The following is a 16,359-nucleotide window of genomic DNA, read 5'->3' on the forward strand; positions in this document are numbered from 1 at the left end:
TGACTACTTAGAGGTTTTTTCCCCTTCAAATGAAACCCATTTATTATACTTTTTAAATAGCATTTCCAAAGTTTTATCATGGTATGTAATCTTTAATATAATGCATAGAATCTTGTCATATCTTGAAGCGCGAGGGAAAGTTTTTGACATTTTAAACATTAAAAAATGTAGATGTACATGTTTCATTCTCCAATTTCATTCATAATAGAAAATGAGTGTAAAGTTACCATAACAATGCAAATGAAAGAATTAGTAAACAACTCAAATTTAGAAAATTTCTTTACAATCGAGTGAGACAGATTAACAAAAGGTATAATATGTTCAACTTAATACTTAATTTCCTACTAGAAAATGGTTTTAAACAATGATCGTTACATTGAAGATTCAATGACTGAGGTTTTGACACCCACTGCTAACCTCATGGACAGTAATTAGTGAATAATTTCTACATCAATCTCTGTATAGGCTTTTGAAAACATAATAAATTAAAGCCCTATTATCCAAACAAACCACATTCCATTCTATTGTGTTTTTTCACCTCCCGGTTTATAGTTTAGACAGTTTGAAGAGGTTTAAACGTGTTGCTAGGCAACTAGCTCCTGAAGCATAACGTATTTCCTTCAACATCCCAGCCCATTCTTTTTTATCATCTTCATACCTGATGGAGAAAAAAAAAGTAATCAATAAGCAGTTTTTAAATAGATAGTTCTGTACGTTTCCTTGTATTAAATATACGAATGTGGGTCTTTGAGAAAAACCTATTGGCTCTTAACTAGAGGAGGACACACCTGACTGGTACAATATCATTTGAATTCCTCCTCAAATATGCTTTCTCTGAGCATATGTCTGAACCACCGCCATGGTGTTTAATCTGGATGTTTAGGCAGTTAATTAAGCCTTCTCTGGGAATCAAAGACTGTGCAGAGATGAAGAGTAACAGTTAATCAGTCATTCACATTTGGATTGATAAAGATGGCTGGTCGCTATGAGTCAAAGTCAGCAGACTCTACATTAAGAGTAAGAACTGAAAAGTCAGGGACAGCTGGTCACCTTGATTATAATTTCAATCCTTCCCATACAGTGGTGCCCACCATGGCAGCTGATGCTAGTGATTACTCCAGAAGAATCCATTCCCTTCTGCTTTATTGTCCTGTGTGAGTACTATTAGATTTTGCATTTGATGTTAGGTAAGAACTAACATTAGGTTGTTCCCTCAGGGAATATTCACGGTTATAAAGATACAGGAACTTGAATTGCTTTGAAATATGTGTGCCTCTACTCTGCCTGGTGCCTGGAATGCCTTCTCTGCATGAGGAATTCCTAAACGCTGCCCTCTCTCTGAAGCCTTTTTGTAGCTTTCCCTTCATTTCTCACATTGTCCTTTATATAGTATCTATTATAGCAGTTACCATTCTATTGAAAATTTTTCCTCATATTTATGTCCTCAACAAGCTCAAGGGTATTTGAGGGCAAATAATATATCTTATTCACGTTAGTATTCTCCCTCCTCCAGAAGCTATTAATACTTGGCACAAAGGAAATACCGCCAAATCATTCTATGATGATGATTTAAAGTAATAATTTTTAAAAGTAGCTCATACTTATGTAAGATATGTCCTATCTGACTTAATTTTAACAATAGTCCAAATTTAATTTTCAAGATTTGTACTGTACACCAAGTGATTTTTACATTGAGAAAAGTAGACAAAAAATATTTTACCACTAATAAAGGGAAGAACTTTAATTATCTATACAAAATTTGGGGCAACAAATTAAAAGAACGGTTTTAAGTGACTTAAAGAAAAAGTGACCACATTTAAGCAATATCAGGTTAAATGAGGCTTAAAAGCATTTGCTTCCTGACAGTTATGTATTTTTTATTTTTATTTATTTTTAATTTTTAAAAATTTAATGTTTATTTATTTTGAGAGAGAGAGAGACAGAGTGCAAGCAGGGGAAGGGCAGAGAGAGGGAGACACAGAATCTGAAGCAGGCTCCAGGCTCTGAGCCATCAGCACATGGCCCGACGCGGGGCTCAAACTCACAGCTGTGAGATCATGACCTGAGCCGAAGTCGGATGCTCAACTGACTGAACCACCCAGGTGCCCCAGTGACAGTTATATTTTTACTTTCAGCTTGGTCAATCCTAAATAATGGAAAGATTTCAGCAAAAAATACGAGAATGGAAGGTTTTTGGGTTTTTTTTTTTTTTTACATATCACACTAAGAGGGTCTATATGTTTGGAATGTGGTATACTGATAGTTCTCATCTCTGCAAATGTGAGTAGAGATTCACCAGGAAGTTGAGGACAAGTGGGCAGCCACCTTTCTGGAAGATCAGTGGCTCTCAACTTTTTTTTTTCTCTTTAATGTTTCAAGTTTTTATTTAAATTCTAGTTAGGTAACATACAGTGTAATATTAGTTTCAGGAGTAGAATTTAAGTGGCCGTCAACTTCAGTGCACATCTGAGTCACCTGGAGGTCTTGCTAGAACACAGATGGCTGGACCCCCCAATCCCAGAGTTTCAGTAGATCTGAGGTAAGGCCTGAGAATGTGCATATTTAACAAGTACACAGGTGGTGCTGATGCTGCCTTGGAAACCACAGCAGATCACTGGTTTTCAAACTTGACTTGCACATTTGGAACCACTAGAGACATTAAAAATACTGATGCCTGGGTCCTACCCCCAGAGACTGATTTAACTGGTATGGAGTATGGCCTGGGCAAGAACATTTTTTAAAGTTCCTGACGTGATTCTAATACGCAGCAAGAGTTGAGAATTATTGCTCTAGATTTTATCACCCAAGTGGAAAACACCAGTACCTAAATTTAAAATTTTACAGCCAAGCAGACAGTGATGAATGCATTCTTGCCTTTCCCCAATCTGGCGGTTCCCAAACTTGTCTGCATATTAGAATCATCCAGGGGTCTTTTGAAAGTTTAAAAGCCCAGACCATACTCTAGAAAATGAAATCATAGTCCATAGAGGTAGGAAAGAGGTGTCAGTACTTTTTGAAGCTCCCTATGTGATTCCAGTGAGCAAGCAACTTTGGGAACCACTGTCCTAATTGCAAAATCAAACATAATCAGAGAGGATGCCTCTTTCAGGCTCCCCTCAGCAATATAAGGGCTACTTTTAGCAGGAGATGCTCTACTTTGCTGCCTACAACATCCTCCTGCTGAAGCAACTTAGCTTTTGACCACCTTTAGGAACCACAGTGGCTCATGTGGGATTCAGCTGATTGACAGCACCATTCCCTAACATCAGTGTTTTTGACGCTGGCTGCATAGTAGAATCACCTGAGAAGGTTTTGGGACCTCACTGCAGAAATCCTGATTTAATTGGCCTGCGTTAAGGTCCAGGCGCTGGTATATTTTAAAAGCCTCCCAGGTGATTTAAAATTTTTTTTCTTTAATGTTTTTATTTATTTTTGAGACAGAGAGACAGAGCATGAGCAGGGGAGGGGCAGAGAGAGAGGGAGACACAGAATCTGAAGCAGGCTGCAGGCTCTGAGCTGTCAGCAAAGAGTCCGATGCAGGGCTCGAACTCATGGACTGTGAGATCATGACCTGAGCCGAAGTCGGACGCTCAACTGACTGAGCCACCCAGGCACCCCCATCCCAGGTGATTTTAATGTGCAGCCAGGGTTAAGGATCACTGCCTATTCACTCTTTGTGCTTATCCCTGTTTTCCAAAAACCCTAACCTTCTCAGCCCTCCATTATTTCATTCTTTTTTTCCCTACTGCTTCCAGCCTTTTTCCATCTCAACTTCTCCCTAAGATAGCTCCTTTCCTCCCTGGAAATCTCTGGTTTCTTTTTGTTCCTCCTCCTCTTTTGGGGTGGGGAAAGATGAGTAATACTTACCTTCCCTTTATAGCTACTTTTTTTCTTGCCTTCTACATAGCTAGTTACTATTACAACAACACAAGGAAATAATGTTTGATGCATAAAATAATTCCTTGGTTAAGCCACCTGTCTTTCAGCCTTTCAGTTCACCAGGGAATAAGGCATGTGGTGGGTCAGGTATAGAAGCAGTAATATCCACTTTCTACTCTTGGCCTTGGCGGTATGCCTTCACTGATCGCTCTTCCAAAGCTATCCCTACAAATTTATTTATTTATTTTTATTATTTTTTTAAAAATGAAATTTATTGTCAAATGGGTTTCCATACAACACCCAGTGCTCATCCCAACAGGTGCCCTCCTCAATGCCCATCACCCACTTTCCCCTCCCTCTCACCCCCCATCAACCCTCAGTTTATTCTCAGTTTTTAAGAGTCTCTTATGGTTTGCCTCCCTCCCTCCCTAAAAATTTAAATTAGTGAGCAAATCACTTGTTAAGATGAAGATACTGATTAAATTTGGGGTGAGACCTGGGATTATGCATTTCTAAGAAGCTCTCAGGAGATGCCACCACTGGTGGTCCATAGACCATACTTTGAGTACCAAGGTTCCAGACAATCTGGTGACAGACCAAGGAAGAGCATCCATCCTTGAGAGTGGGGGCTGGCCTTCAGCTGAGAGGGAAAGCATGAATTTGGCAGTTTCTGGATGAGTGTACGGTATCAACTCACTAATGCTTACCTCAAGCAACTGAGATCTGCCTCCTATAAATTTTTATCAGCAAACACAGTGCCTGGGCTGAAGGCAGCAGGTGCCATTTGACAGACACATGTGGTATCCTAGTGGTAACCAGATATCTGCATTCTGTATGCCCTGCCCCAACCATGTGGCTCTCCATGACACAACTTACACTTCTGCTCCTAAGACTTCCTGTATGTGCCCTGGTCTCCAGGGGACATTCACTGTATTAGAAACTATGGTAAAATTCACCACCCCCCACACACTGTATAAATACTACATTCGTTTCAAGCCTAACTTCAAAATATTCAACTGAGTAACCACTGCAGGTGTCATCCTTCGGAGACCTGCCCAGCATCGATCTGAGGGGTAAAATGGATTGCTCCTTTTCACCTGTTTCTTTTTTAAAAAGCTTTTGTAACTGAATCTTCAAAAACTCAAAAACGGTTTAAGTTAGAATCAAAACAGAATTAATGAATTTGTGGAAAACTCAAGAAGTTAACTACATGTTTCTTCAGAACTCTTAGGAAATAAAGTACCCTCTGGTAGAAAGGTTTGGAAGCAGCCCTCACTCTACTGGATGCCTAGTGCAGTACACTTTCAGAGCAGAGTAGAGCTTTATTAAAGAATCAACAGTCCGAATCTCATTTTACTGATTAAGAAAAAGGCCTAGATAAGTTCTTTCCCAAGCACACAGCTAATTAGAAGCAGTACTTGATCATCAAGTAAGTGGCACGTGCAAAAGTTCAATTAGGTTTGAAAAGCGTTTAAGCTACTATCAAGAAGAAGCATACATGTTGGGAAAGTCTGGCTTACTCTTTACTGCAAAATTGCTTTATCGGTTATCAGTTATTTGATTTAATCTTTGGTCCAAAAAATTGGAGTCAAAAAAACTTACTTCCATATGTCATTGACTTCAGTGGGTGCAAACTCTTTAGACTCCAGTTGAATCATGGCAAAGCCCCCGATGGCATACAGGGATCCAGCCAGGCTGACCAAACTGATGGAGCTTCTTTCTTGGGGAAATTCAGTCATTACTTCCCATCTAGGAATTATTGAAAAGACAGTCAATGTAAAACCTAAGGAAATGCCAAATTTATTTACTGAACAATTACGTGAAATTATAATTTAAAAATTCAAGTTAGCATAGGCATCTAAAATTAGAAGATTAAGTTTTTCTACTGAAAAATAGCTAAATATTTCTTTATTTGAAAGATGTAACCAGATTAAATATAAAGCCCTCAATATGTCAATCTTGGACTATTTCACCTTCATCAATTAGCATGTTCAGCAATGGTTATCAAAATGTGTGCCATAAACTGGGGGGTTGGTACACTTCTAGGGCTCCTGAGTCTTACTGTGCTGGATTTCATTTGAATGGTAATACAAATTTTTAAAAAGCCTGGTTTCCATCATTTCTCAAGAAATCTCTAAATCCTTTGCAGTAAAGGCATGTAATTAACCTAGTTGAGAAACTAGAGTTAGTAATTTTCTTTTTAATGACTTCATCTTTTTAAATAAAGGATTTAAGGGAACTTTTTAATGTTTAAAGCCATATGAAATAGGACAACTAATGATAAAAATTAATAAAATCAGTTGGAGGTATCAAGAATCTAGAATGAGTTAGTCATTTTGGCAACTCTCTATTCTATTTCTCTGTCATTAAAAGTGGACCTTTCTCTAAACATATTATTTGTTTTTCTAACTATAAAAATAGCACATATACATTGTAGACAATCTGGAAATACAAAAAGGTATAGAAGAAAACAAATACCACCATGATCATACCCTCCAGACATAACCATAAGCAACATTTTAGTGTAATTTTGTTTTTTTTCAAAAAGCATACAGATTTATAAATATAAATGTCTATACATACACATGAAAAAGCTATGAACATAGAGTGTTTATAGTTCTGTGCACTGCTTCTTTAACTTCTTATGAGTGTTTACCTATATGATAGTTTTCAAAAACACGATTTTTAATGATCGTTTAAAATCCTGTCCCATAAAAGTTCCTTGGTGATTTTCAGATACTAAAGTGTATTTTGTAATCAGGCATACATGGTTCCTTAAAAAAGTAATGACAGTGCTCTGATTTTTCTTCATTGCTAAACTAAGAGTGTAAAAACTATGTATTTATCTAGATGAGTGAACTAAAAAATTTGAAAAGACTAATTTTACATAAACGATATCTGTCAAATGTCTTTTCATATTAACTTTAAGCCAATAAAAGCTTATAAGTGAAAATATTAAGAAATTATAAAGAGTATAAAAGAATTAACCATTTGAAGCATTCATGCTTTACAAATATCATAAGCTAAGTGGAGGTCTTTTCATTCTACATATTTCAAATCAAAACACCATACGGAGACATGTATATTCACCCACATGTATATAATTATTCAGAAGTATTACCTTTGCACGACTAAATTCATAAAGTTAAGTTAATAACAAATAAGGACAAATTGAACACTCCAACATTAACTTGAGGACTATGTGTTCCAAGTTGCAAACACATGTAATGCATCAAAATGTTAGGCTTTTCACACCCAATAACAGTAGAAGGAACCCACATACTTCATCTTAATCCTTGCCTCCCTGCCCTCCTCTCCCCATGTCCTAATCAGAAAGCTTCATTTTCATCCAAAGTTAAAAAGTAGAGTGATTCATATGCTTTGGTAAGATACAGCAACTCACTTATTGGTTATGAGGTCAAAAGCTTCTACTGAAGCTGAAAGGCCATCTTCGGTGACGCCTCCTGCAATCACAATCTTGCCCTTATGTATGGCCACCCCAAACATGGAACGAGGGGTTTTCATTGGAGCCACATCTTTCCAGTCTCCTTTTTTTGGGTTGTAGATAAACACTCTGTTTGTACACTTTCTGTAAACATAAAAGACAACAAAATGGTCCTTTTAGAACCTTCCTTTCTGAAAGAAGCAATTTCACTAATCGTTTAACATTGCTTCCCATCTCAGATACATAAAGCAGAATTAGAAAAACTCATAAGTATTCTGAATCTGAGCCTATGACACAAGTGAAGGACAATTGCGAATGTGGGCACTAAAACTATTTTATAACTTAAATATTCTACTGGATGGTAGAGTATCTTTCCTTTCGGCAATCACCCAGAGTGGATTTTAATCCTATCTGCTGCTAAATTCAACAGAAGACACAGATAGAGTTAAAAAAAAGATCATAGATCCTTTTTGTGCCAAGTAACAAAAATGTTAAGTTTATCTTATTGTTTGAATCTCCTAGGAATGACTTAGTTAATTTAAAAAATAATTAGGTATGAAAGTACCTATTTTAAATTTAACTCCATAATATGATGGCTTGTTTCATTTTAGTATACTACTAATACACCAGTGTATTTTAAGAAATCTGGGACTATAGATTAGACAACTAGTCGTCTGAATAGATGAGTAAGGAGAGCAGTTTTATATGCTAAATGCTACCAGGAAAACCTGTACTCATCTGAATTATTCTTAGTATGTTCCTCAGAGTTCCTTAAGGTTATCCATAATTTACTGATAGGAGTTCAAAATGCTAAATAATAATTCATCAACTGGATATATTTGTGGGCTTTTTAATTTTGTTTTTGCTTTTTTAAAGTAAGCTCTACACCCAATGTGGGGCTTGAACTCGCAGCCCCAAGACCGAGGGTCATATGCTGTAGCAGCTGAACCAACCAGGTGCCCCTGGATATATTTGGTAAAGCAAAAAAGCCAACAAACAATACTCCCAACGTTTTAGGAGGACAACTTTTTTCTTTAGTCTTATGAAAGACCAGATATCTGGAGTAGAAGCATTTCCTCTAATATTTGACTATGGGTATTATTTTAAAACTTCTTGACAAGGTCATGATACAAAACTATGTTCTTCAAATTCAGTGGTGTTAACTAGTGAGATTTAGTGCTTACTTTTAGATAATGACTCATTTCAAAGTTCTTTGGCATTCATCAAGCAATGCTGTCTTGGTTAATCATACTCTCAAGATTAATATATTCTTACCAACAAGACCTGTATGCTTCTTACTGACATATCAATTTCCTGGTTACTAATACCACTTGAAGGAAACAATTTAAATCATTTGGCAGGGTCAGTAGATTTTCAAAGTCAGAACACTGCTTAATACACATTTTCCATCCTATTTACTCAGGAAAAATACCCCAAATAAGATTTTGCACTAAGTTTGTAATATGGCCTTCCTTTAAATTATGGGAATGGCTGGGATTAAGGAAAATATTAAAATATCAGAATATGTTATCTTTGAATATGGATAGACTGTATAAAACCCATTGTTCTTTTTAAACAATTAGTCATTTATTTTTATTTTATTTTATTTTTAATTGAAGTATAACTGACATACCATATCGTATTAGTTTCAGATGTATATCATAGTGATTTGATATTTTTATACATTATGAAATGATCCCCCTGGGTAAGTCTAGTTATCATGTGTCACCATACAAAGTTGTTAACAATATTATTGACTACATTCCCTATCCGTATATTACATCCCCATGAGTTATTTTATGATTGGAAATTTGTATCTCTCAATCCCCTTTACCTGTCTCACCCATCCCCAACATCTCCCCGCTCTGGTAACCACCCGTTTGTTTCCTATATCAATGAGTCTGTTTCTTTTCTTTTCTTTTTTCTTTTTTTGCTTGTTAGGTTCCCATTGCTTTTTAAAATCACACTTCCTGTGCTATTTGTCATTTTAATTTAATAATAACCATTAATTGTTAACTCAGAATATAGAGTTCTTTATTTCTAGCACATTTCCATATTCTACTCTCCTTTCCTGCTTTGCCCTTATAATTCTTAATTCTGGTTCCCTTTCCAGGATTATCTCTATTTGTTAAGTAGCTCGGGCAAATGAGGACAAGCCAAATTAGGCAGAGTTTTCAGAGGCAGGACATTAGTTCTCACTATTTAAACTGAAAATCTTCATTTTACCAGACAGGCTCCCGGCTTAACTGACTGACTTTTGGAGCCCTCTGAAGTCACTTCTCCCTTTGAGTAACAAGATCCTTTTCCTAATTACCTATCCCTTGAGAAGTGCCTAGAAATCAAGTTATATGAATCTTCATCCTGTTTTTCTCACAAGAAACTAGGCAGCCATGGGTGTACCAGATGCAGCTGTTCTGTTTGATCAGTGCCTCTTTGTGACCAGTTGTTAAATATTTTGACTATCAAAATATTTAAATATTTTTACTCTGTCCAGGAGTAAATCAGTGAAACATTGTTTAGGAAATAACTGCTTTCTTTTCTGTCACCAGGCTCCTCAGTTTCAAACTCACCTATCTAAATTCTTTTATGAAGGTAAAGTACAAATCCATGATATTTTAATGCACTATTGGTTTAGCAGTTATATTTTAGATATAACATTAAAGAGGTACACTTAGTTTTTATCTAGTTGTGGCCAAAAGAATAAGAAAGCCCACTGGCTTTAACGTAGTGAAATATAATGAAAAAGACTTGATTATGCTCCTAAATGCTGCTTTTCAACTGTAAGAATGCTTATGAGGGCGGTATCATGCTAGTTCCTAGCAATATGCTGAATATCTACACATTTACTTTAACAAGTTTTATTTATTTTTTGATACTTTAGCAACTGTTAACTTTTATACAGTTTCCCTTCAGAAATCATTTATAATATCCTCCAATAGCTTTTCAAAATTTTATTTTGAAACTTTCACTTCCAAAATGTTATAAGTGAGAACCAAGTCTCATTTCAGTATGTAGATTCAGATGAAAGGAGGGAAGAACTCTTGCAATAACAAAATCATTTGGAGGGGCGCCCGGCTGGCTCAGTCAGTGAAGCATGCAACTCTTGATCAGGTTTGTGAGTTCAAGCGCCACGTTGGGGATAGAGCTTACTTAAAAAAATGTTAAAGAAAATCATTTGGATGTAAACCATAAGGAGATTTTAGGTACTTACTTGTCATCTGTCTTTCCTCCTAGACAATATATCATCCCCTTATGTGAAATCACACTATGGCCATAGACTTTGATAGGCAGTTTTTTAACTTCATTCCATTTTGCAGTCCTGAAATGAGAAGACGGTAGAATTTCTATGCTTTGAAACACGTTTTCTATGCTTTCAGTTAATTCTAGGTTCTAAAGCTATGAATATGTAATGGGCATTCATATACCTGAATGCTTACGAAACAGGAATGTCATGGCAACTTACACGGGATCATAGCATAATACTGAATCCAGCGAAGCCTCTGTTTGAAGGTCTTTGCCTGCAACTACATAGATTTTGTCATCTACCTCTCCCAGACCGAAGAGACACCTGGCTGATGGCAGAGGTGGAAGTCCAACCCACTCGGATGCTATGTTGTCAAGCTGAAAGAAAAATATATAAGGAATTGTACAGCTTGTTAGAAAATAGTTACAGTTGTTCCAAGAAATATGCTATATTCTATGTGTTGTTTACAATACACTGAGATAGTGGGACGCCTGGGTGGCTCAGCTGGGTAAGCATCTGACTCTTGGTTTTGGCTCAGGTCACTATCTCACAGTTCGTGAAATCAAGCCCTGCATCGGGCTTTGTGCTGACAGCATGGAGCCTGCTTGCGATTCTCTCTCTGCCTCTCTCTCTGTCCCTCCCCTGCTTGTTCTCTCTCTCTCAAAATAAATAAACTTAAAATATATATATTAAAAAAGAATACACTGAGATAGTCAAAGATGTTGCAGGTAAAATAAAACTGCAATCCAAAAGTATCATATTTTACCTCTGGATTACCAAGAAAAATGAGAAATTCTGCTTGGTTTACCAAAATAGCTAAAAGTAACAAAATCTGGAAAAAGAGAATAGAGTCACTAGAGTTTGGTTAGAACTGTGAGGTTTCTTGTCAAAGTTTCTTCCCATGTTGTCTTGTTCAGGTTCGAAAAAAGCATCCTAATACTGTTAGCTCCTTGGGGAAGAGAAGTTGTGACTGTGGGGAGGGTGTATGTGAGTGACCCCCGAATGCTATATTTAACATGCTCCCCAAGCCAGGACAGCTGGACCTGTCGCTCAGTCCACAGACAACTGGGATGTTAGGCAATATCTTTTTTCTTTTCTTCAAAACTGTGTAGGTTTCTCTCTGTTTCGCTTTATTATTTCTGACATAGGCAGGGTTCTGGCTATAACCTCCTAGCCTTTTGCTGGAAGTCATTGGAAAAACCCTCGCCTCTGTCTTTTTTTAAAATTGTATTAGGAAGTAACTTGCTTGTGTTTGCTGCTGCTACTTCTGCCAGCCTCAGACAGCTCTCTAGGTGCCCATGCTCTCGGGTAGGTAATTCTGGTGTGGCAGGTATCAGTTTCAGCGCTTACTATTGGTAATTTTACGTTTTTCCACTTTGCATTTTAGGACATGAAGGCATGAGAAAATTGCTTTTTGAAGGAGTGCGGTTACAGATTTGTTGTTCTCTGTAGTGCTACATCTGTGTAGCAGAAGAAGGAATAAACCCCAGAATAACTGGATACCAAGAGTAGGTGCAGATAATAAGGGCTGTGGTCAAGGGAGGGTCTCTGTAGAAGCCTATGTATATTTCACCTCATAACTTTGGTTAAAGCAAGTACTAATTAAGACTAGATAAAATGAGCAGTTTAATCCTCACATATGCATTGTTAGGTCTGCATTCACAAATTTTTTTTTTTCAACGTTTTTTTAAAATTTTATTTATTTTTGAGACAGAGAGAGACAGAGCATGAACGGGGGAGGGTCAGAGAGAGGGAGACACAGAATCTGAAACAGGCTCCGGGCTCTGAGCTGTCAGCACAGGGGCCCGAAGCGGGGCTCGAACTCACGGACCGCGAGATCGTGACCTGAGCCGAAGTCGGCGCTCAACCGACTGAGCCACCCAGGCGCCCCACACAAATTTTAACATCTAGGTTGTGATCGCTAATTTTTTCATTTTTGAAAAAAAAGTCCTTTCAGCAAGTAAGTGGTGTGTAGTATAGTAGAAATAATGATGAACATTTATGAAGTTTGGACTCTGTGACAGGCTGCGTACGGAACACTTTACACGGGTAATCTCATTCAGTCCTCCAGGATTGCCACTTTTATTATCTGTTTTACAGACGAGAAAACTGAGGCACAGAAAGGTTAAATAATTGGTCAAGCACAGAGCTTTTAAGTGATATTCAAAAACAAGCTATATAAATCCACTGTTTTTTAAAAATGGGAACAGCAATTACAATCCCAAAGAGTTAACTGCCCACACTGTACAGGACTGTCCACATCACCATCCTCTCCCCAATCAGGGCACTTAGTACAGCAGATGTAACAGTACTGTCTACCAGGCTCTTTTATAGATGATCTGTCAAGCTATTTAACCTGTCTGGCTCCAGTTTCTTCATCCTTAAAATCAGGGTTTGGACCTACATTACTTTAAAATGGGATCCTGTTCAAAGATTTGATGAATCTTTTAATTCTATGAAAAACAAAACAAAACAAACAACCCTCTCTTAGGTAAAAAATTCTCATAATCTATTTATAGTACACAATCAAAGATCATACTACTCCTAACTTAATACATTCTAAACAGACGGGATCAAGCAGAAAAATACAATATAAAACTTGAAATTCTCATATATTTTCTTGTGAGTCATAAATAACCCTTCTTACAGTCAGGTGTTTTTATCCTGGCATCTTGTTGCACTATTTGTCCCTTTTAAGAGAAGCAAGTCATGGGCAATGACAGAGAGTTGACCTTTTCAACTTTGTGTAGCTGTTTTCGTAGCTATAAAGAACATTGAACAGGTTTCTTGAACCAGAAATGAGAAGCTGTGCCCATAAAAGTAAGAGTAGTCGGTGATCACAAAGAATGAAATTTTGCCATTTGCAACAATGTAGATGAAACTAAAGTATATTATGCTAAGTGAAATAAGTCAGTCAGAGAAAAACACATATCATATTATTTCACTCTTATGTGGAATTTAAGAAACAAAACAGATGAACATTGGGGAAGGGAGGCAAAAATAAGATAAAAACAGAGAGGGAGACAAACCATAAGAGACTCTTAAAGACAGAGAACAAATTGAGGGTCGCTGGAGGGGTGGGGGTGGGGGGATGGGCTTGTTGGGATGAGCACTGGGTGTTATATGTAAGTGACAACTAAATTCTATTCCTGAAATCATTATTACACCATATGTTAACTAACTTGGATTTAAATTAAAAAAAAAAAAAGTAGTAACAGGATGGAAGAGAATAAAGATAATACTGTTAAGTATTCCTTGATCTATGATTTCTAGATACCTGTCTGTCCATTTGTGTTTTATGTCATTTTTACTTCCTAGATATAATGATTGCCTTTTAAATTCAATTTGGCTTTTCTGAAATTTCACTGATTTTAAAATTAGAGCTTAGGAAATTTTCTGGCATGCATTCAAACACTTAGGATTATAGCTTCTGTTTTATTTTTGTATTTCATAGTTAACATTTTTCAATGGAACTTTGAAAATTAAGAATGATTAACATATATATTACATTTTTCAAGATTAGGAAAAGCTGGTTAAAGGTAGTATTTTGTGAAGGCACAGTATGTCACACACTGAGAGCACACAGTGACTGTGGTATGACATTCTACACTTATCTTTGGCCTTTCCAGTTCAAGTGCCCATAAACCTCAGGCCATGAGTAGCTATGATCTAAACAAACTCATCTGAGCTAGCTGTAAGCTACAAAGTAGCTTAAAAATTGGCATTATTAAAGATAAAGGGTAAGCCACTGATTCCTTCATAAACGGATAAAATATAATGTGTTAATAATATGAAACAAACTCACTTCAAACAAACTATAAAGAGTTTAGTTGGGAGTATTTGGTTTCTTGGACACATCTGTGGTTTCACAAAACAGATTAAATTGGAATGATGTCGAAGTACAACTCTGATCCAAATACATGTGGTCACTTGTCATAAATAAAAAATCATCGTAAATAAAAATTTCTAAATATAATTGATGAATTCAAATTAGTGACACCTTTGTAGTTTTTCCCAGAAGGTAACCCAAAGTTTGTAAATTAAGTTATATAAGTTCTCTTCATTTTCAACAAAATTATATTTTAGGCAGTAAACATAAATAACAGATAAAATACCACCCTTAAGAATTTCAAATCAGTTCAAGAAAACCTGGAAAAAGGCTGAAAATCTGACCAATTATAATTTTTGCAATGTGGAAGTACTACGGTTTAGAGAAATACATTAACCTACTTAATGGGTTAAAAGTTTCAATTTAGGTTTTACTAACACACTGGGTTTTGAAGGATTATAGTCACCATCAGCTATAAACTTAACACTGTGGGTAAAAGAGTGTAAAGAAAATCTGAGTCCTCACTTACACATTAATTAGAACCTCATTCTTCACCAAACCTTTTATTAAATATTAACAAGCAGTTAAGTTAACTGATCTAAGTACTTCTGTCAGCTCTGTAAGTAGCAAAGGTGCAAGGGACTGGATAGGACATCCAGTAGAATAAAATGCAAGCAGCCTGAATGATTCACACATCAGGTAACTGGGTAGTAAACAGCAGCCTTTCCTTTACGTCTCTACTTTTAGAAAACTAGCCCTTCTTACCTGGAAGAAGTAGGACTGTAGAGGTTGATCTTTATTTTCTTCATCCACATATAGTCCTCCTACCACATACACCTGATTTTGTTGGGTAACAATGCTAGAATGATTTCGGGGAATCTGCTCAGCCAGTGCAGTGAGGTAGCACTCATTTTCTGTGGGATCATAAGCCACGGCAGCTGTGTCATTCACCAAAAGGATGAGGTCTTTGACAAACATTCCATGCCTGGGAATGTCATTCAGGTAACCAGGAAGTAAATCTTCATCACCAACATCACCATTCACCTCCCCAGCCCCAGCCTTCTCTGCATTTTTGCTAGGTTCTGGGAGTTTGCCTGCAAAGGCATCTTTGAGAACTTTGATTTTTTTCTGGAGTTCTGGGTTGCTTTTAATTATATCATCTTTCTCAACGTGATCTTTAAAATATTTTTCTGTCATAAGGCGAAAACGAATACAATCAAACACTTCGCTAAGGTTTTTGACCCTGTTTTCCTTGTCTGTTCGCACCCATTTCATCACCGCCTCAAATACCGCTTCTTCCTTCTCCACATTTAGACTGTCATTTGAAATGACTGAGATCAGTTCCTGCGGAGATAGTTGCATGAAGTCCTCTTCCTTACAAATCTGTACAAAACGATCAGACACAAATTCACGGGCAGAGATCGCAAGTCTCGGGCAGTCAAGAAGAAGTCCTAATCTTAAGATGGCTAGACAGTTACCAGGAGCAAGTCTTTTCTGAAGATAGGAAACACAGACAGTGAACACCGAGGGGATCTGAAAGCGGCTGGCCAAGGCAAAAATATCTTGCACGTTTCCATCGTTGAGATCAATACTGGCAGAGTACAGGTACTTGATGATTAAATCCAATACAGCAGGATCCACATTATCTAATACTACCTCCTTTTTTTTCCCCTCATCAATTTCAGATAAAAAATACTCACGGAAGTAAGGACTACAAGCTGACAAAATCAATCTGTGGCAAGGAAGACTTTTGTCACCTGCTTTTAGGGTGCAATCGATGAATTTTTTTTCATCCAGGAGATCTTTTAGACCATCCTGAAGAAGGGTGGATTGGTAAAGCCGCAGTTCCTCTGTGAGTTCCCGCTGGGAATCCATTTTGTGAGTAACCTGGGTAAGGAAGGGGACACTGAAGGCCTTAGCTCCTCGCAGCACACAGGTCTAGCTGTAAAAAGGCAGATCAGT

The 16,359-nt window shown here is 37.1% G+C and overlaps 1 protein-coding gene across 1 annotated transcript; it reads right to left on the reverse strand.

Annotated features, from left to right (window-relative positions):
• Window positions 1–5: 5 nt before the first annotated feature.
• Window positions 6–16,359, reverse strand: KLHL41 (kelch like family member 41). The gene is made up of 6 exons (XM_019458813.2): window positions 15,163–16,359; window positions 10,788–10,945; window positions 10,536–10,643; window positions 7,283–7,468; window positions 5,482–5,628; window positions 6–658 (listed from the first exon to the last, which is right to left on the reverse strand). Exons 1-6 carry the CDS (start codon window positions 16,270–16,272, stop codon window positions 547–549), a joined length of 1,821 nt encoding a protein of 606 aa, XP_019314358.1. The 5' UTR covers window positions 16,273–16,359; the 3' UTR covers window positions 6–546.

Source organism: Panthera pardus, unplaced genomic scaffold, assembly GCF_024362965.1.
Source record: "Panthera pardus isolate Hobbes unplaced genomic scaffold, ASM2436296v1 HiC_scaffold_10, whole genome shotgun sequence".
Classification (NCBI taxonomy): Eukaryota; Metazoa; Chordata; class Mammalia; order Carnivora; family Felidae; genus Panthera; species Panthera pardus.

Excerpts from the sequence above, each read along its gene's own strand:
- KLHL41 (XM_019458813.2), bottom strand. The coding sequence starts at position 16,272 with ATGGATTCCCAGCGGGAACTCACAGAGGAACTGCGGCTTTACCAATCC. Across the intron at positions 10,946-15,162 it reads TACAGTCCTACTTCTTCCAG|CTTGACAACATAGCATCCGA; the intron begins GTAAGAAGGGCT and ends TTTTTCTTTCAG. Across the intron at positions 5,629-7,282 it reads TTTGACCTCATAACCAATAA|ATGGGAAGTAATGACTGAAT; the intron begins GTGAGTTGCTGT and ends AATAATTCCTAG.